The 21,523-nt window shown below is 45.6% G+C and overlaps 2 protein-coding genes across 4 annotated transcripts in view; one reads left to right on the top strand and one right to left on the bottom strand.

Annotated features, from left to right (window-relative positions):
- Positions 1–10,047, top strand: part of Dop1R2 (Dopamine 1-like receptor 2) — a 29,681-nt gene extending 19,634 nt beyond the window's left edge. For 2 of the 3 annotated variants that reach the window (NM_170420.2, NM_001276143.1), the window contains exons 4-5: positions 41–122; positions 7,491–10,047. In NM_170420.2, coding sequence (NP_733299.1) covers positions 41–122; positions 7,491–7,574 — 166 coding nt within the window. In that variant the 3' untranslated portion in view covers positions 7,575–10,047. Of the gene's footprint in view, positions 1–40; positions 123–1,245; positions 1,420–7,490 lie in introns of all 3 variants that reach the window. The other variant, NM_079824.4, reaches the window with a different exon arrangement.
- Positions 10,048–19,592: 9,545 nt separating this feature from the next.
- CG1907 (uncharacterized protein) lies at positions 19,593–21,286 on the bottom strand. Its single transcript, NM_143446.3, has 2 exons — positions 20,701–21,286; positions 19,593–20,629 (listed from the first exon to the last, which is right to left on the bottom strand). The coding sequence occupies exons 1-2, from the start codon at positions 20,818–20,820 to the stop codon at positions 19,796–19,798; spliced, it is 954 nt and encodes a 317-aa protein (NP_651703.1). The 5' UTR covers positions 20,821–21,286; the 3' UTR covers positions 19,593–19,795.
- Between the last annotated feature and the right edge of the window lie 237 nt (positions 21,287–21,523).

Genomic DNA, 21,523 nt, shown 5'->3' with positions numbered 1-21,523 from the left:
TAACCCAGCTGGCCCCGATCCTAACTGGCTTCTCTTCCAGGGCCTTTGTGCGTCTGCTGTGCATGTGCTGTCCACGCAAGATTCGCCGCAAGTACCAGCCCACGATGCGTTCCAAATCGCAGGTGAGTGTTCTCCGACCCACTCCATCCACTGCCATTCTCATCCTCCGACAGGCGATGCGAGTCGATGTGTTTCGATTCTCTTCCTCGTTTTTACGGTCTGGGAAATTGGGAAACTTGGCGGTTTTCCACATTTTCTCCTTCGCTGCTGTCTTGTTGTTGCATCCACTTTTTTGGGTTTGATGGAGACCGCTTTCGTGAATTAAGCGCTCCACTTTCGTATGCTCCAAAAACGAAACTCAACGAACGGCGAAATTAATTTACAAACTTAATGAATATGCAAAAAAATAACTGACATTTACCGCCCAAACCCCGACCCACGATTCTGGCCACCACATCCGTTCACACATGGTAGGCAGCCATGAAAACTTCCTGACATCCGCAGCGGATTCATTCTCATCCACCGACATCCTTACATCCCCAATCCTGCATAAATCATCCGGGGCGCATCACTCAACCTGTCGACCCTCGACCCTCTGCGTGATTTTAATGAATAATTTTCTAATGTTTGGCAACTCTGGCTGCACCTGAGTGGGTTGCCGTGGGTTGAATGGGATCGTTAGAGCGTTGCACCCGCTGTTTGCCGACGGAGAGATCCATTGTCGTCCGTCAAGGACCCACTGTCAATAGGATCCCTAAGTAATTACACCAAAGTCACGGGCTTACTTTCCCCATTACAGTCGAACTTGTCTGAACTTTAGTATAAGAAAGAGGAGTGTTGAATTAATTTTAAGACTTGCCAAGAAAATACATAGTCTCATCTTCCGTTCAACGTGGCGTATGAGTGATGAGTTGAAAGCTAAATGTTGAAGTTGGGCATGCCCTTAAACTCAATACCATCTGATGGCGAATAACTTTATGATTGCCAAGTTTTTTGCTTAATAAATTGTGCAAGTTCGACTGTTCGGCAAGTAATTTGGCAAACCTATCAGAAACGCTTAAAGTGTCAGTTTCGGAAACGAAGGCCTGTCCCAAAATAGCTCATGTCACGACAGCATTAAAGTCATTACGGCTTCGCCACGGATCCCCATCTCACACCCATCCCATAGACAGCATATATATATAGTATAGCCATGTCTGGCGAATCGAGCTGATTGTGATTCCGGCGGCGTTCTTGATTTTGCAGAGATTCGCGACGCGGCGCTGCTACTCGACCTGCTCGCTGCACGGCATTCAGCACGTGCGACACAACTCCTGCGAGCAGACCTACATATAGTTTAGCGTAGATTTAGTTGACAATGATTAAGGCGCCGAGCCACGCCCCCTAGCGCCCTCCATTTGTCCGTAAGTCAATGGCAAGGTAAGCGAGCTCTGACTCTGTGTCTGTATCGGTGTCGGTGTCCGTGTCCTGCGACTCTCTCTGTTCGCCGTTCTCTGTCTGTGTGTCCTGTTGTCCCTTGAACGGCACCCACATGAAGAACCGGGGAATAAGCACGAGCATCCTGTCTGTGTTCTTCGGTATCTGCATCTGTTACTGTTGCCGTCTCTGTCTGTGGCTGCGCTATTTCACTCACTCCTGTTTGTTGACTCGGACATGGCATTGTTGTTTGTGTCCTTGTTTCCGTTTCACTCTAGTGTGTTCTCGAAATCTCCAGAGATTTGAAACTGCAAAGTATGCTACGAACAAGAAGTTTGCTTGAGGATAATCTTAAAAAACATTTATGTTCATCCTTTAAAATGTCAAACGATTTGAGGACTCTAGAGATTTCGGGAACACCCTGTTATGTATGTTTTCTTGATTTGCTTACCTTGCTGCAAAAGAACATGATGCGAAAACAGACTCTGATTCAAGCACCTGTTGAATGTGTTGCACCCTTACACACACACACACACTCACAAGCACACACACACTGGGACACTGATAAAGCTATCCACCCACGCAAAAAAGTCCCTGGGCTTCAACACCTGAGCCCTCTCTGTTTGATGATGTTGTTTTTTGTGTGTTGTTGCAGGCAAGCTGAATGAAAATGAAAAGAGCACAAACAAAGAAAAGAAAAATCGAAAGTTTCCACAAAGTCTCTGGGCACTCAAACACACTCGCACACACACACACACAATCTTGCACACTTGCAGGACACAATGTCCTTTCAACGTTTTTGTCACCGTTTCCTGTTGCTGTTTTTGCCCACCATGTTCCTGCTCCTGTTGATGTTGTCGTTACTGTTGCTGTCGCCCCTCACAAGAGATTTTCCCAGTGTACACAATGACGAAACAAGAAAAAACCGAAACACCAGCACCGCTCTCTCATAACGTGTTTGTTGATCTTTTTATACTCGTTTGTGGCAGAGTAAAAATGGTTTATGCGATTCGGGAAAGCAGATGAAAGGGCCTAAAAATAGACTGGACTGGCTTTAATAGGCAGGAACACTTGTGGTGGAAAAACACGAGTGCTGGAAATCTGTGGAAAAACTTAAGATCTTTAGAAAGAAAAGCAAATTTTCATTTAACGATAGGCTGTACTACAATATTATTATTATTTTCATGTGATCTTTTCTTATGATTTTTACTTTTGAAATTCATTATTTGCCGAACTTTTTGGCTGACTGCCCTACTAATTATATTGAAAGCTCATTCGAAAAGGTTCAGTTAAAAGGATTCTTAATTTTGCCAAAAATGTGTGTTTAACTTTCTGGCCATCTTTTCTCTGCGATTTATGACCGAGAAGGAAGGGTTTCACATTTTCAGTTCGTTTTTTATTATTTTGGATCAATACATACTTGGCCGGCCTCTTGACCTTCTCGACATAGCATCCGAGTCAGGATGCTACCTTTTCCCCACCGGAGGCAAGAAATACCCGCAAAGGAGTCACGCACAACCGATACTTGAGAAGTGTTATCAAGTGAACCATAAACATTTTTTGCACTTAAAAATTTCCAACTCAATTTTCGCCCGCCGACAAGCGTACACAGCCCGCACACACACCACACTCGTACATACCACACACATGTAATTGTATTGATGAAAATGTTATTTACAGCAATCAACAGCCAATATGTGTCTGGCCTCGGTGGTGGTGCGGGTGTGGCTGTGTGGGTGTAGGGATAAGGATGCGGATGCGGATGCGGATGCGAATGCCTTTCCGCATCCGCTCCTTTCGATTTTGGGGGTTTTCTTTGCGATGTGTCTGTCATCATATCAATTACACCCAAGAGCATGCCAATTTATTTGCCAAGTGCCTCCACTGCCAATTCAAAGAACGCGGATATGAAGTTTCGGGCACGACTGAGTCGACACTTGAAGCATTCCGTTCAACGGGCGGGATTACTTAAAATAATACCTGAATAAAATGCAGGCATTTGCCGGCATTCGATTCAGTTGTTCAATAAAACATCATAGGATTTAAAGCTTGCTGGTTGGCACAACAAGAAAGCGAATTGATTGTCAAAGGATAAAGTTTGTGCACTTTATAAGTTTGCCTGTTGGCTGCAGAACGTTTGCCCAGAACACTAAATGCCAAATATAAATCAACAAGAAAGCACTTAATTTAATAGAAACTTGTATCAAAAATCTTCAATTTAACCAAAAGAGGTTAAAGGTTATGACTCACCAGCGAGCTGGGGAAAATGGGCAGCAAGGAGATTGGAGATTGGCCCAGAATTGAAAAAGCAAAACATGGCGAGGAGGATAATACGCATACGACCCGTTGTACAAGGGCAAATTTAAAAGATTAAAGTAAACTTATCAAACAGGTCCTAGCTGGTTCTACTACCCGACACTTTTGTCCTTGCTAACTGCTTGCAATTTGTATAATTTATGACAAATCCTTTGCTCAGGAAGGACCTGCCCTTTGGCCGACAAATGAGGCGACTTCCGGCTGCCGCAATTTGCTCGCTCTACGGCAAGTGGAAATGGCTTTGGTCAAATGAGGATATTGCAGATGTGTGGTTAGGTGCCTGGCCGAAAGGACTCGATTTCCGCCCTCAAAAGTCGGGCACTTGACTGCCCCACTGTTGGCCATCTTTGTGCCACCTCAAGCACATTGCGGTCAGCCGCAAGTTGCAGCTGTCTGTGTGCCACTGGGAGTCGCCAGTCCCAATTCGACACTTAAAAATTAACTTTACACGAGTTCCATTCAACTTTAATGCCACCACCGCCCACACTGCCACGTGCACCCTCAACACGCCGATTAATCGCCGACTGTCGTCTGTGGGCCGCCTGACATTTGTGACCACCCCTGACCGCCCACTCGGTGTCCTAATGAGCCGTAAAGGATTCCCACCCATACACACACACATATACACATAAGCGCACTCTGGCCGCCAGGGCCAATTTGCATCCCATTTCGACTGGCATCCTTAGTGGGCGTGCACATGGGAAAAAATCCACTAAAGGTCAGCCAATGATCGTTTTACATATCGAAAATTATTATACTTGCGGTATATCATAGCGACATTTAAATGGCATAAAGTCAAGTATCGTTTACGTACTTGTGTCCTACGAATTTCATATTCCTAGCAAAAATATTTTGAGTGTTAAGTGTTACCACACTTTTAATTACAAATCTTACATTAAACATATTGGTGAAACCAACAGCCTAATTGTATATGATTGTTAAGATTATAATAAATGTAGAACATAAGAGGTGGTGTTGATTTCTCCCTGTGCACTTGAGCGCAACAAGATGTTTTGATTGAAAATGCCAGTCAGTCATACCGAGCCCACCCAAACATACACACACACACACAAATCGGAGCCACACACACACACGCATACACATTTGCAGCTGAGGCTCTTTAGCATAAATTTGGCAGCTTGTAAACCAGGAATTTGTGCTTCTAACTGTTTGCAGAGGAAACCACTGGCCAGCCGGAGGCCAACTGCCACATCCTCGGAGCTGCTGCGTTTCGGGGCCTTCGAGTAGCGAAAACTGCAGGGAAATAGCACGTACTTTAATCAATCCTTGATAAATATGTATATACTCTGCTCCTTGTGGCTGCCAGTGTTGCTTTTGCTAAAATGCTGCTGCTATAATCGCTGCTAATTGCATCAATTATTGGCCAAGTCTTTGTGCTATTTATGAGAGGCGGTCCAAATTGAATTCGAAATCGAAATTGCTTAACCGATTAATCAAACCGATTTCATGCCACCGAAACGAACTGAGGCGCACTAAATGGAACAATAATCGTGTGCCTTCTATATACACACAAATACATCCCGAATACGTGGATTCGATAATGGCTCATTTCTCGGGCAGGACGAACATCAAAATGTAATTTACCACAAATGTTGCGCAAACATCAATTATCCCTAATTGACTGTGAACGTGAAATTAACGTTTATAATTATGTGACAGAGTCGTTGGAGCGGAAGTCCGAGCTCCAGTCCGTGGGAATTCTCGTAGGCAGTCATGTAACTTTTAATGTCCTGCCCAGGCTCCAAAGGGGGAGCAGCGAAATGAGGTCCTGGCAATCGGGCATTTTGTGACTGTCAACGGACAAGGTCGCCGTTAAGCAGGCGGGATAGGGATAGCGATAGGGTGCCCCCGCAGCTTAGCCTGTGGCCCCAGTCAGGATCCCGGGGATACCAGGACCCCGGAGTGGTTTATTGAGTGCCAGGCAATAAATTAGCCAAAGGGGCGTGGCCGCGACAAGTTCGTGCGCGAAACAGCCCACTTGGAGCTGCCACGGTGCCATTGACCTTTTGGCGAAGCCGCACGAAAGGTCCTTTTTCGGTGACCAGCCCCTAATGAGTCACTAAAATGTTATGATAAAAATACTCAAGGCAAAATGAAGTCTAGATAAGCGGGTTTTATGAGCAGGTCCTAAAACAACGTAGATGGCGGGAATTAGTATTTAGAAAAAGGTAAGAATATGCAGATGGCCAGGAAATGATTTCAACTATCGATTTATATGTAAATCAAGCAAGTAATAAGTGTAATTTATTATTTCTACTTTAAATCAAATCGACTAGATTAGGTGGCAGCTATTAACTTTTCAGACGTATAGGTGCAAGCTTACTTAAAGCAAAGTGTCTACAGCAAAACTAACTCAAGTGATTATCTAACATCCCTACTCTTGTATTTTCGACATCGCCGGGGGGCTATAAAAATTGCAAATTACCAAGTTGGCCTGGGGCGTCTGCTAAGCGGGCCATCCGGTCAGGCTCTTCAATTATTTAAGCTAATTGCGACCGCACTGCGAAGGGCGACGGACCACTCGGCGTATACGCAATGCAAATTGAACGCAAATGGTCGGGGGATTTAAGAACTTTAGGCGACGTGGTGAAGAAGGTGGTGCCTGTGAGCCTGTAATTGAATTGGGCAACCAAAGATGATGGGTTTTTTGTTGGTTTGGTTTAAGGTGAAATCGGGTTAGGAGCAGCAAAGCACTTGCAAGATGGGAAAAGCCCTTGGAATTTTCCCCAAAAACACACACACACGCACACTCACAAGTTTTTTGATAATGTTGTTGTTACTGTTATAATTCTCAGCCCCAAAAAAAAAAATAAAATAAAAGAAAACAAAAAGGAAACTGAAAATCAGAAATTGGAATTTCAGCTACCGCTTTTCTTTGCCCGTTTTCCCGCTCTTTTGTTGTTGCTATGGCTGCTTGTTGTTGCTCTTTTCCTAGTTTTTCCCACACTCTTTTATTGTTTTGCTGTTTTCAATCATGCATTTTGCTTTGACTTTTACTGCACCCAAAAAAAAAAATAAAATAGTAGAGGAAAAGCCTGGGAAAATGGTTGAAATCAAGGGGAAATCTGCCAGGAAAAGCCGCAACAGTTTTCGTCTCTCTTCTTGTTATTGTTCTTGCTGTTGTTGTTGTTGTGACGCCCCCTCCGTTTTCACCGCCCATCGCCCACCACCCACCTGGTGTTGTTGTTATTGTTGCTCTGGCTGTGCATTGTTGTTGTTGTCGTTTCACTTTGTTGCTTTGCTGTTTGCTGCTGCTGCGTTGAAACGGCAATTTTGTTTACAGCCACACTCCACAAAACAAAAAATTAAAAAAAAAGGAAAAGGAAAAGAAAAGAATAACACCCGAACTTTTCCGGAAACACTGCCTGCAAATTGTATGCAAACACTCGAAACGAAATAAGACAACAAAATGTTAATTAAACGCTTTTTCTCGCCTTTCTACTCTTTCACTCCTCTCTGTCTCTGTCCCTTTCTCAACGAATTGTTTTTTAACTTCATTGTATTCAATTGTTGCTTGTTTTTCCGCTTACTTTCCAACTTTATTCGGATTACTTCGACATTTGTTTGTTTACTTTGAACTTATCTTTTCTATATCTTTACTTAACTAACTTTACTTTATTAATTCAATATTTCCTTTTTTCATTTTAAACTTAAATGTTGTTAAATATGTTTTGCCCACTTATTTTCAATACATTATCATTCCTTTTTGTCCCTTTCTGCCCCCTTTTTTCTCACAGTGTCACGTGGCCGCTGCAATGGTGGCCGCCTCCACCTCCTTCGGCTACCACTCGGTGAACCAGATCGACCGGACGCTCATGTGACGGCAGCTGAGCAGTTGCAGCACCTGCAGCGGGGGCAGCAACTGCGGCGGATCACGGTCCGCCCATCACCAGCACCACTCCTCGGGCACGGCCACGCCCTCGTCCTCGCAGCGATCCTGCACTAGATGCCAGAGCTTCCACCGCCACCACCACCGCTCCAGGCGCCGCAGCTCGGGGATGCAGATGCGCGGGGACTACAACTCCACCACGGCGGTGAACAGCGCTCTAGCCAAGACCATAGTCACCATCAGTGCTCCTCCGGTGGCGGCTGCCTCGGCCAGTTCGCTGCACCTGGGCGTCGGAGGACGTCCTTCCTCGGTGTCCACCCTGACGATCGCTTCGGTGCCGCCCACCTTGAGTGGCAGTGGCAGTCCAGGAGGCTCTGTGAGCGGGGCCACTACTCCGCTGGCACCCAGTCTCAAGGCCCTGACCCCGGGACCCTCCAACTCGTCGGGTCACCACGTGTCCTTCATGCCCATGACGGGCATGAAGCGGTTGCGCAGCTCGAACGCCTCGCTGGGATCGCCCAATGGAATCATCAGCACTGTGGCCGGAGCGGACACCACCTCGGCGCCCTCGCTGATCGACGCCAGCGAGGATCAGGTGCAGATGCGGAACCAACACCGAATCCTGGAGCAGTGCCAGAGTGTCCAGAGCCAAATAACTACGCTGGGCGACGTGGAGGACGACGACGAGGAGGTCAGCGACAGTGAGAGCGAGAGCGTCGGACTCGCCCTGGTGGTGACCACGCCCCAACTGGAGAGCCAGCCCGTGGAGGCATCGAGTTCCTCCAGCTCCTCGGTCAAGTAAACTCAGCAACAGAACCACGGAAACAAGCCCAGACATTAGCTTTAAGATTCAACCATATACATATGTGTGTTTATCAGAAGCGGTGATCGATGGAAAGGCAATACTTTGGACAGTTCTAAGCCAATCAGATTTTGAATTCACTTTGTTGTCTATTTATTTTTTTACTAGCTCTTCAGGTTTCAATAAGGATATGAACTGAATTTTATTATCATTTTGCCAGCAAAGATTTGTGTATGTATGTATGTTATTTTTACCTTCAAGCGAATCAATATAGCTCAATCCGAATTGCAATTGGCTTAGAGGTGTCCATTGAGTTTCGCCAGCCCATTGGTCGACCCATTCGAAGTGTGTACATAGCAATCTAGACTCGCCTAGCCACTCATTAGCTTATCGATCGGTGATAGAACACTATGCAACAGGAAATCCTCCCTATATCGACACCCAAAAACACGGGGTTGCAGTTGCAGTTGCAGGCGGTAGTTGCATAGTGGGATTAGTGTAACTGTTAGCTCTCATATCTTAGATCTTCCATTATGTAGTTGTTCGTTCCGTTTCGTTCCGTTCCGTTCTGTAAATGTCTCAAACGTCTAGCAATTGAATTCAAAAAGCTACGTCTTCAACCTGTCCAAGTACCTGACTCTCTGAAATCCAAGAAGATACTATGCATGTATATAGCTTAACTTTGACTCCTCTGTCGCTCAAAACTAGCTTTCTGTTACTCGAAACTCGTTTGTTCGTTTGTTATCAACTGAAATTCTACGGGTGCAATATGAATTTATACCAACTTAAGGACTCGAACAATCAGGCAAACAGGCTTCAAGACCAGTTCCCAGTCGTAGGAGATCCAAGTACAAAGTCATAATCACTGCAATTGTTGGCTAGCTAATTAGCCCATCCTCCATTACGTTCTTTGAACTACATATATACCAATATAGCAATATGAATAGGGTGAATTTTAATTGTACTTGTCAGACAGCCGAAAGTTAGGAAATGCGGCAGCTTAATGAATTAATCCCTCAAAAGGCTCGCCCATCCACTTCTGTACCACTCTACATGTATGCTTATGATGGCTAAGCTCCTCCGATTCCGATTTTGCAATAATTAATGTGTGCAATTAGGATTGATTGCCCCGCCCCCACAAGGTCGGCGAATAAATCGAGTAGAAGAATGGGGCTCTAATGCGGGAAAAACTAATAACAATGGCGAGACGTCAGTTTAATGGATGAGTAGGAACAAGCCATGGCAAAATGTTGCTCATTGTTTTCAAAAAACAAACAAAGCGAAATGGATGGTCCAAGGGATGGTTAGGTGGGGAGGGAACAGAGATGGGGGAATTTCAAACAAATGGCAATTATTAATATTGAATATGGTAGCGCATAAGTGACATACATAGCTCATAGAGTCCTCGTTGTGTCTGTATCCGTGTATCGGTGTATTGGTGTGTAAGCATGTCTAGTCTAAGTGTACATGTAAATGCATTATCCTTAAGCATTATCCTTAAGCTCCGAGCAAGATGATTAAACTCAATTGATTGCCATGCATACTAGGCTAAGCTGCAACTGCAAACGGCAAACGGCAAACCTAGATTTATATATTGAGTGTACTATACTGTAACTACCATATACAAACTACGCAAGGAGATTAAAAAGCGACAACTAAGACGGAACTCTCGGCGATGACTTGTCTTATTTAAATTTCAGCCCGGGCACTAAGGGTATCTTTGCGGACTTGCGAATTTGTGGTCCTCCAGGGGGACTGACGGTATGGGGCTGTTTAAGGATTGCTCGCAGGACTGCAAATGCCATGAGTTGCCACACTTGATGGCGATGGCGATGGCGTTGGCCAGCCAAGCAGGAAGACAAAGTGCAGTGCCAGTTCAGTTCAGTACAGTTCAGCAAACAACTGGCAAAAAGTTTACACTTTACATTTTCGGATCATGGCCCCCGGAATCCGTTGCTCCCTTAGGGGATTCAGCGGGTTCAGGGGCTTCACCAGGGTGAGTATGCCAGTCAGTCAGTCGGTTGGTGGGAAAAACGGATATGGCCAAGATGGATAGACAGCTGCACGAGTTGCAGTCAGCAGTCAGCAAAGTGCGAAAGTGCGATGCAACGCATCTTAAACAACTCTTTGGGGGGCACTAGCTCGCATGTGTGTCTGTCTGATTTTTTACACTTTTTTCGCCCAGCTTAGGTCCTTGTGTCCTGCATCCTGCAAGGATACAGTGCCCGTCCCATGGGGCAAGCGTTTGATGTAACAATGTGGGGACAAAACGTGCTGCGTGTATTGACTCACTAATGAGAAAATGAACAAGAAACCAGCGGGCAAACCGGGGCAAACTACGCAGCTCCAGCTCACTAATGACCCACAGCTGAAGCCCGAGATACAAATGGAGATAGGGATACACAGATGGAGATACAGATGCACGGCGAGAATATACGATTTCAAAACGGAATTAGTGCGAGAATGGTAGGTCTTTGTGTAACCTCCAGCTAATGAAATAAGCTTACATTGTTTTTTCCAGTGCAGGAGATTACTTTTAGCTGGCAATCTGCGACTTCCACACCTTCGATTGCCGCAACACTTTGTTGTGCGAACGTTGTAAAAATGCAGAAAGGAGGTTACAGCACATCCAGCCACTCCTCCAGCTCCAGCTACACCTCCATCTGCCGTTCCAGATGTATATAGCAGATATATAGCCATCTGCAGTTGTGGATGCAGCGTGTCCTTGCCCGTAATCAGCCAAATAACGACTGCCAAAATGGTGGATAAGCGCGGAACTAATAAAATGAGGAAACGTTGCAAGCTGCACACAATAAGCGGCGACCGGAGCTCATCCTTCGGTTAGGTCTTTGCCCCCCAAAAACCCCACTTTCTGCCACCTACTCGTAATCCCCCATCTCCACCACCTTTCAGCTTATCACTAGAGTTGAAGGCTGCGTCAAACCCTCGACGACATTTTATTTGCTCGCTGGTAATTTTGTTTCCGTTAGCTACTAGTGTTTTCCCCCATTCTCGAATCCTGGCTATCTCGTTCTTTTGCTTCCTTTTTGTTGGGTTTGGTTAATGAACCGAAATGCGTGTTTGTCTCCCACGTTTCGGGTTTGTATTCTGTGGCATTTCCACTGGAGTTCGCTGCTCCGTCGTCCTTCGTCCTTCTGATCCTGCTCCAGCATGGTGGCGAAATTGTGTTGCCCCAAATATGTATTGCAATCATTGTTTTGATGACTTTGTTGCTGGGCAAAGTCGATGTCGCGTCTCCAGGGGCGCAAGGAAGGAAGGGTCGAATTTTATCCGGTTGTTTGGATTATTGCTGGTAGCTTATGTTCCGGAATCGCATTCTATTTATGGCCAAGTCTTTGGCATGTGACTGTCTCGCACACACACGTACATAATTACAAATCGCTGTCTGGCATTTTCGCTCCGCCAACGCTCTAATGCCCTTAATTATAGACATAAGGACATTAAAAGACTAGTATTGGGGAATGCAACATAAATGCTCCATATATATATAAATATACTTAAATGAAATAGATGCACAGCTATAGATAAATAATAAATGAAATTCATAGCAATATCATTCCAGCATATCATCATTCTGAACTCATTTTTATAGCGCAAATTTGCAAAGATACATACATTAAGCTGCGAAAAAACCGACTTGCCGTCATAAAAATCGATGTCAAACATGGCGACAACTGAACGGCGTAATGAAATCAAAACCCACTTACTTCACATCAGAAATCGGAAAACCGCACAGGCTAAAAAGTAACAATGTTGTGTTCAAATTCGCCGAGAGCAGTAAAAAGTTGGACCCCCCCCTTTGATTACATTTTTCTTTCGGTTTTTTCGAGTGCGTGTTTTTTCAACATTTTATGAATTTTTTAGGTAACGGGAAAAAAGCTGCTAACAGCGATTTATTGCATTCGCAATGGGAATTATTAATGCGAATCCTTTGGCGAGCGGCAGTGGGTAAAGTCCTCTTGAATATGCAGTGGGGAAATTAGTGTCCTGCCGCCGTCTTTATGGGTCCTTAAAAGCCGCTAATGAAATCAATATAGCCGCTCTAAACAATGCCGCTGGAGCGGAGCGCATAAAAATGCTAAATAAATTGATGAACTGCGACAGGATGACGTCCGGAAAAGTGGATGGAAAACGTGGGGCTGGATGGAAAACTCAAGGAAAAACGGTTCGGGGGTGACGAGATGAATGGCTGCCTGGCTGACTGCCTTTTGTCGTAAAAGGCGCCATTCCCTTCCTGTTGTAAAAATGCGAACGGACGACCCTTTCTTTGTGTTGCGATTGAGAAACCGGCGACTTTCGTTACTTTTTTTTTTTTTTTTTGGGGTGGACCACAGGCACTTGCACTCGCCTTGGCCAAGGCCTCCGAATTGTATAAATATAAGCGACATTAGAGCGCGTCTCGAAATAAAACAAACATCAAGTCGAGCCCAGTGAACTGAGCACAGGACCTTCTGCACCTTCCCCGGAAAAATGTAAAAAAAATGGGACAAATAAAGAGGCCCACCTGATGTGGCAATTCAAGCGCAGCTTCATTGTGCTCCCTGTCCCGAGGTTCGATTTTCCATATCTGTACACAATACACACAGCTATTTTCGTGGGATCCGCGAGGGGGCGGCTGGCTAGGTGGGTGTGGCAGTCCTCTGCCAATTTGCCATTGTTCGTTTATATTTAACCATTTATAAATATATGTGAGCAGCAATGACAATGTCCTCGACATAAGTCGTTGTTATTTCGGAGCCAAAAAATGAGCAGTCGTCGAGAAAAATAGATTTACAGTGGAACCAGAATGAAGTAGATAGCTTTCTGAAGAATATTCATATTGTTGTAAATCAATTCATTATTATAAATGCAATATTCTCGAATAGCTGAGATCATGTAAGCAGAGATTTTAAATAAGTTACTTAATAGATACTTTGTTTAGAGCCCACGGTTTCTAAGATAATAGATACTATAGTTAGTTTTTGTTAGTTTCTCGAACCACTGTGCCTGAAAACTGTAAAAAGCCCTCAACGACGTGTCAATGCCAAAGGTTCACACTTGCTGACGGGCGTGGGAGATCCTTTTTGGAAACGGTGGGGTTATTGTTGCGGAGCAGGAGCTGCTGCCCCTGCGTCCTGACGGCTGTGATGGCAACACATTGTTCTAAATATCTAATGGTGCCCAATACGGGGGAATTTGCAATTGAAGCGTGAATTTGCCCTGCCCAATTCCGGATGCGTGAACAATTTCCCGAGCCAAGACAAACAGACGGCCCCGAAAGGAAAAATGATATCTGCCCGGAGTTCCAGGCTGTCGATGGAGATATGAAGTTCACTTGGCGGGCGGCGGCAGGCGAAGGATATGCAGTGAAGCAGGCCAAATGACATCAGTGGATTATCGGCTACATCGGGGGGGCGCATAAACCAAGCAATTTCCTGGCCCAGCCCCGCATATCCTTTTCTCTTTGTGCGGAATAAAAAGCTGAATAAAACACACGAAGGACTCTGCTCGACTCGAACCCAACTCGCTCGCCATGTGCATGTGTGAGTGGAGCGAAACAAAAGGATGAAATATCGCTGAAAAACAGAGCAGAACACAACGCAGCACATCAGGCGCCCCTCTAAAGTGTCGAAGTTTGAGGGAGCACGTAAATTTGCGTTATCCTTGGGCTGACCTTGACTGACGACGGGACAGCGGCGGCAGGAATGACTGCGACTTCCAGTGCTTTGGCCTTCACATTGCCTCCAAAGGCCTCGCACATTCTTTCGCCACTCGCCTGCGAGTATATGTTAAATAACTTCACGCACTCACGCAGCCGTGCACTGGGAGAAACGGAAGCGAGTTAGGTATTATAAAAGATTTAAGATGAGTATCTATTTAAAAGGAGTTCGATACCATTGTCATGTAGGTTTCTATATAGAACCCACAATTTATCAAAAAAGTTTTTATCTTAATGGTATAAAGTATTTCTCTAAGTGCGGCAAAAAGGCGAGATGAAGAGCTGGCTGCTGTTCATGAATGCAAGTACAAATTACGGGCTCATTCAGTTGGCCAAAAGGCGGTGGCTCGCGCAGCGGGGGGCGGCGGGTGGTGGGTGGTGTTTGGATGGGTGGATATGGAGGGGCGTGTCCTGACAGCGGGAAACACGAGTCGAGCGCTGCTCTTGCGGACCGCTGGGCCGCTCAGCCTTTGCTTTGGTCGGGGGAAAATAAAACGGGAAAAAAAGCAGAAAAACCCCCGCTGATGCAGTTTGTCCTTCAGCGGAATTCACACGTACCGAGCATGTCCTGTGCCAACGAAACACAACAACAAGGACAACTGGGATGATGAGCCGCAGGCTTAACACCGACATTGACACTGGTAGTTGTCGGTTTGGCCCGCGTCCACGCCCCCCTTCTCCCGGTGGATGGGTCGTAAACTCTCCGCTTCCACACTAAATTACAAGTCTTAAATTTTATGCTTCAATAAATCCGCGAGCGACAAAAATGCGCGCGACTCGTTCGCAATTTGTGGCAAATTGAATTCAATTAAATAAATTAAAATGCATTCTACATAAGCGCGGCCGTTAAATTGGAATCAAGCGGAAAAAAACTAAATTAAAAATTGCTTTCGAATTTGGGGCAGGAAAATCTCACCCCACCACTCCCGCCATTCGTCTGCAGCTTTCCGTGAGCCAATTTGCAGAAGAAGCGAGTGCAAAATCAAAGCGAAAGTTGAAACAAGGGAAAGTTCGCAGGGGAAAATGTGGGGGAAAATGGTCGAGGTAGCTGGGATTTTTTAGATAAATAAGAGTGTGTGCAAGGTCTTGAGAGCGCATTAATAAAAGCTGAGCATGTTGAAAACTTTTTGCCAGTCAATAGAAAAGTTCGCCGGGAGTTTGCTCTTTTTTGCTTGCCTGCTCGTATATATACTTATTTTGAGGTTTCTGGGTTACTGGGGGGCGTGGCTGAGCCCAACTTGACAAATGACAATTTTCACTAAATAACTGTAGGAACTAGGAGGAACTCATACAAAAGGCAAACGGAAACCCCTAAAACGAAGTCACCACAAATGACAGGACACGTGAAAACAAAGGAGAGTTTGGGGAATCCTGCGGAAAACTGGCGAACGGGGCGGATACTTGACAAAGTAAGGGGAGCCAATACATTAAAAGCCTGCCTGCTTAGTTTGCCCAAAACCACTTCAAGAATTATCCAAGCAAGCGGCAAGAGAGTTGGTTTATGCAATCCTTGAGGAAATCAGCAACTTATTGAGAGCCTCTTTGGATACAGAGGATGCTGGCTATCCTAACTCACCTGTAAAAACGAGTAAATAACATTTAAAAATAACATTTATAATTCTGATATGCCGACTGTTTCTGCTATTAATCTACAATAAAATCCACTATAAAGTGAAAGCCACTGCATCCTCGCAAATCCCTTAAACACCGCGAAGAGAAAACAACACTTTCAGAAGTTCTCAGTGCATTCAATTGAGCAGACAAGGAGCTGAAAGTCTCGGCAAACTTTGAGGTCCAGATTGCCATCCCCGCCGATTCCCCTATAAACATGTTTGCCCGGCCGGGCTAATTGAAATGCAGCCACTTGGCTAATGTCGATGGGCGGAGATGTGGGCGGCGGTGGATGCGAATCTGGGGGATACCAGGATGCAGTTCCACTTCTGGGGGATCGCTCAGAAGCCTCCTGCGATGGCTACAAACTAATCAATTTAAAAAGTTTCAACCGGCAGCAAAGTTTTGCGTGCGATGAGCACTACTCGTCTGCCTTCTAGTTGGGTAAATCTCGAGTCTTCTCTAGTTCAACGTTTTTATGTACACGCCTAATGGGAAAACGGAAGTTGCAGAGGAAATTCGGGTTGGCGACGCAGCAAACAGCCAACAGCCGGGGGAAAAAATATAGAAACAGCGCTCGAACACGACAAGCAGTTGTTCTGCATTTCCGTTTCCGCTGCTGCCGCTGTTTTCAGCTTGGCTTCCCGTCCCCCTCCCACTCCGCGGTGGCCCTATCCTTTCGATTCAGGACCTGCACACAGAAATATACTCGATTGCGAACTAACAGAGCGCAGACCACTTCCTACTGAATTTACTTGAATTTATTTAGCAAGTTATGGAATTGATTTACAACAAAAATGAATTTGATTTGCCATTCTCCAACGATTATTCTCTGTCATTTTATTGGTTATTTATGTACATACGACATGCGCAACTGGCATGCGAGCTTCACTTTAAGTTGACCTCAAATATTTGTGGGTGAAAAGTTATTTGATGGCAAATCATTATTCTGTAAATTGCCAAAGATACCAGAGAACCACAGCTTATAAATAAAACATCCATAGTACATCTAACGCTACTTTTCGCCCAGTGTAGCTAACCGAAAGTGCATCGGCATTGTCCTTGCTTATGATAAATCCGCGTCCATGTAATGGAACACTCGAGTGGGCGGAGGACATTGTCGGCAAATATTCGCAAAGGACGAAGGACGACGGGCCACATCGCTAAATAGATAAATTGAAAAAGTTGCGCGTTTCAAATGCTTTTTGCAAAAGCAATTAGTTTGGCGCTCGGGGCCGCCAGATCTGCTCCACTCCACTCCACATCGCTCCACTCCATGCAGCATCGTATTGCAATTAGCGCGGCTAAAGAGCAGTGGAATAACAATACAAGCGCCAAATGGCCGGCAAACCAGGCGAAAGCCAAAGCCAAAACCGGGCCAAAACCAAATCAAACCGAGCCAAGCCAAGCTCGAATCGAAACCAACCGACCAACCAGTTAACTGAAAACTCTGAATTATGAGCCACGACCGCGGCAGGACGAGTGCCCCGCCCACTGTGCTCCCCGATCCCAAATCCAATTCCTGCGGCAATCCCAGTGCTACTCCACCCACTCTGCTTCTACTTTACCGCCCAGTTCCACGCCATCCGGATCGATTGGGGACTCTCCCTTGGGCGGCCCAAAACGCATTAATACCAAAATCAATCGGGCCAAATTTCGAGAAATAAAACAGGCATTTGGTTGGGAATGTGTCTGCACTATCTTACCACTTAATACCCTTAATTATGGTTTTTAATTAAAATTTATTACTTATTTTATCTTTTTATTTGATATCCATCGATCATTAAAGTTAGCTTCCTTACCCGAAAACTTTTTTATGGCTAAGTTCGATTTTTGCTTTATGGTAATAAACTTTTTATGGCAAGTTTGAGTTCTGAACTTCGAAGAACTTCAAAGGCTTAAAAATATTTGTTCTTATATTAAATCTTTATGTTTACAAGAATATTTTGCCAATCGATACTATATTCCTTGGTCTCAAATTAAGAATGCTATTCGATATGGAAAAATTAAACTAATTTATCTGGTATTTGACTGACCTTGACCGTTGTCCCTGCAGGGTATTCCAAATGGTCGCAGATGTAGTCGTGCCAAATATTTCCACGAAATCGGAGCGATTTTCCACAGGGCAAAAGCAAAGATAGTCCGTCGACGGGTTTCTGTATCGGTCTCTAATTGAAGTTCGTTTGAAATAGTGGGTGGCAGTGGCCAATGGATGGATGGATGGTGGGTGGATTTGGCCCAATTGGCTTGGCTGCTCGTGTGGGACATTGAATTAATTACATTTACACGGCCCACGACCGATTTCCCCCTCTATTTCCCTGAATGGCAAGCTGATGTTTTGAGTGTTAATTAAAAATTGCATGTTAAATAGGCGTTGACAGTTGCGGCTTTCATTGGTTTCAGCTTGTTGGACGCTGAATTGTCAATAAGCGGATACCTAAATCAAGCCAAAAAAGGAATAATTTAGCTGCATAAATCTTTGTTTATGCACACTGCCACCAGAAACTTTCTTTATAATAAATGAATTAAAATAATTTCTGTAGGAGCACGAGCTTCCCTTCTCCCGTTCATGGCTAAAGTCGAATGTGGCTGAAAGGAAATTCTTGGCCCTAATGAAGCCACTTACTTTGTTCGCCCCTCGGCTGCTTTTAATTACCCCAAAGTACTGTAGCCAAAGGCTAACTAATATCCCGCAGAATCATTGGCCAGCTTAAACTTAGCAGGAAACTTGGTTCCCAGAAAGTATCCCCAAGTGGGAAGCTTAGTTCCTATGGGCGAAGTGCAGGCAAATGTTTCAATACAAGCTAACTGGACGCCCCCTTTGGTCAAGTAGGAGTACGATTTTGCTCATTTATTTACGAGATAAACTTTTGATTTGTTGTACCAGCTGGATGGCAATGAAAGGGGTGGGGTGTGGTGGAGCGGTTAAACGCCGGCCAAGCTGAAAACATTTTATTGCCCAAGGAGTATTTGGTAAGCGGCGAAACTCTGGCCCCCGCCACTAAGACCCAATAAAATGAATTTAATATGCGATTCTTGCCCTTGGCTCTGGGTAATTCTCGCTTATTATAACCCCCTTACAAGCCCCCCCCCCCTCCGCGCGAAGCCCCACTGCCGCCACAGGAAAACTGTAACGCTCCAGTTAACAAACTTATGGCGTAATAAAAAACTCTTTAAATAAATTCGCGCGAGGATTTTTATGGCCAGTTTGTAATAAATAAAAATTCACCAACCAAAGACAACCAAAAAAATGTAAATTAAGTTTTTTGTGGTCTGTGGTGGTCCATTGGCCGACTGCGGGAATAATCAAATGCATCAAATGAAAACAAATTAAATAACCCAATTACCGACTGTCATAAAGCCAAAAGCAATCAAAACCGAAATGAAACCAAAGATCTATGGCCGCTAACTTTATGGCAGCACTGTTTATTGAACTACAACTTGATCAAAGGTTATCGCAATGTTCCCCCTTATCAATAAAACCCAAATCTGTCGATGGGCGGGGGCTTGGGCACAACCAATGCAATCTCCAGCCGTGGAGTTTATCGTGGGGATTTATACTTTGCACCGGCAGTGAGCCAATGATAAGGTTTATCAGGGGAATTAGCAAACAGTAGCTGTGTTGAACTGTGTGGCGGGGAGGGGCGTCTTCCACATAGACACAGGGCATATAATTAATTTGGCATAACAACATATGGTCGGGCCCACACCCACCCACTTCACACTCCACACACATGGCTGAAGTGGGCAACCCGAGTGACTTTGAAGACTAGATATGGTTGAGTAATCATGCGCACGCGAGGTACAGGTGGACATCTATAAATACCACTGAGCAGAAGTTGAAAATATAATATTTAGAAGCCAGGTTTTTTTTTTTTAACATTTTGTGCTTTATTGAGAATCCACTTTATACTTATGGCGCTAGAAAAACTGTTTCAACATTCAAGCTAATCGTTATCATGTAATATTGTCACCGGAATTGCCGACATATAAATGCCCTAAGTTTTCTTTAAACTTAACGTCGTATATATACACGCATGGTTCATTCTTCGTTAATCGTTGGATATGGGATATTGGTCATTTACAGGCCAGTGCTCTTGTTCGAGCCCAGGACGTACTTGTTGTAGCCCTGGTTAAGCTGCTCCAGAATAATGAAGGTCAGCACGGTGTGGGGACCCAGGCGGCAGTAGTAGGGCGTGAATCCCTTCCACAGCGCAAAGACTCCCTCCTGGCGGGCCACGCGCAGCAGGACGTCGGCGGTGCCGCGGTACTCCGGCTTGCCATCGACCATCTTCATGTTCTGGATACGGGTCTTGGCAATGTCCAGCGGCATGGAGGTGATGGTGGTCAGTAGACCGCTTAGCATGCTGGCGCAGAAGTGCAGCTTGATGCCCTCCTCCATCTGAAGGGGTCCGTGGCGGAAGTAGGTCTTGAACTGCGAGTAGCTGGCCAGTTGGGTCATGTTCACGACCATGGCGCGACCCACTGTGGGCAGACTGCCTCTCCACAGAGCCGTAAGTCCCTCCTCCCTGGTGATCCTGGCCAGGGCGTTGGCCACATTCGTGTAGTTCCTCCGCTCGGCCACCGGCAACCTGCCGTCGGAAGTCATGCGCACCAGGGCCACCTCCGCGGGCGTGCCAATAAAGGCGCCACAGGCTCCGGCGATCGTGCCCATGGCCATGCTGTCCGTGATGCCGGGACTCCTCTGGAACTTCTCCCTGAACAGGTCGTTCAGATACGTGTACATGCCCAATCTTCCCGTGGTGTAGGTTGCCTGTCTCAGCAGAGCAGCTCCGATGCCCTGGTAAAGGGCCAGAGGTCCTTCCTTGCTCACGATGGTCTGGATGCAGTGCAATGAGCTGCGGTACTCCTTCTTGCCACTGCCCGCTCCAGAAATCTGCATGCGGGTCTTGACCTGCGGATTTGGGATCACATATTCCAATAGATTAAGTTATTGGGCCAGGGAGTTTATCCAGTATATCTTACCAAGTCTAGCGGCTGCACCACCATGGTGGCTCCCATTCCGGAGAGGCCGCCGAAGAGGAACTTGATGGCATTGGTGGCCACCGCCTTCTTGGGCGCCTCCTGGACACTCGTAGCGCTCATTTCCGCGGGACTTCGATTACACAACACTAGGGTAAATGCGTAATATGCTCGCAATTTCCAGTTATCGTTGCCCGGAAAAATCGACTCTCCGCCGCGGGGGAATATGGAAAATGCGGAGGGCAATGGGAAAGCGCCTCTATTCGCCGATGGCACAGTTAATAATGAATTTTCACCGCCGCACGCACTTGCCGAACAGCTGATATCGCCGTTTGTTCGTGTGGGTTTTAGTTTTATTTCCTAGATTTATTTTCGCACCGCGAATGTTGTTCAATGTCAAATGCGGCGCCTTTCCTCGCCCGGTTTATTTTTATTCTGGGAGCAAGTGGCACGTGCTGCTTGGCTGCAATTTGTTGCGTGGTCGCGGAATGTTTGGCACCGAATTCCTTTTTTATTTGCCTTTTTTCAGCCTGCAGTTGAGGAGAAATCGAATGCAGCCAAACCACCAACAACACGAAAATACATCTGGTGACGACGGGCTTGTTGTTAGTGGGCCACAGCTGATGACGTGTGTGCGAGTGAGAGGGAGCGAGCGAGAGCGACGGCGCGAGAGCGGCGGCGCGAGAGCGCAGCAGGGTTGCCAGGTGTGGTAAGAGAGAGTATAAAATGGTAATATAACAAACTGCATGTCAACTTATTTGTAAATGTATAAATTTTGTTAAGATAATGCAAGAGTTAATATATATTTTAAAAGTTCGGGATTTTA

The sequence above is a fragment of the Drosophila melanogaster genome, chromosome 3R (genome assembly GCF_000001215.4).
Source record: "Drosophila melanogaster chromosome 3R".
Taxonomy (NCBI): domain Eukaryota; kingdom Metazoa; phylum Arthropoda; class Insecta; order Diptera; family Drosophilidae; genus Drosophila; species Drosophila melanogaster.
Note: the sequence above shows the minus strand (reverse complement) of the source record. Positions and strands in the feature narration are given on the sequence as shown.

What these genes read in the sequence shown, in the direction of transcription:
- CG1907 (NM_143446.3), bottom strand. Translation starts at nt 20,820, where the DNA reads ATGAGCGCTACGAGTGTCCAGGAGGCGCCCAAGAAGGCGGTGGCCACC. An exon ending in TGGTGCAGCCGCTAGACTTG is followed by an intron (nt 20,630 to 20,700) that starts GTAAGATATACT and finishes CCAAATCCGCAG; the next exon opens with GTCAAGACCCGCATGCAGAT.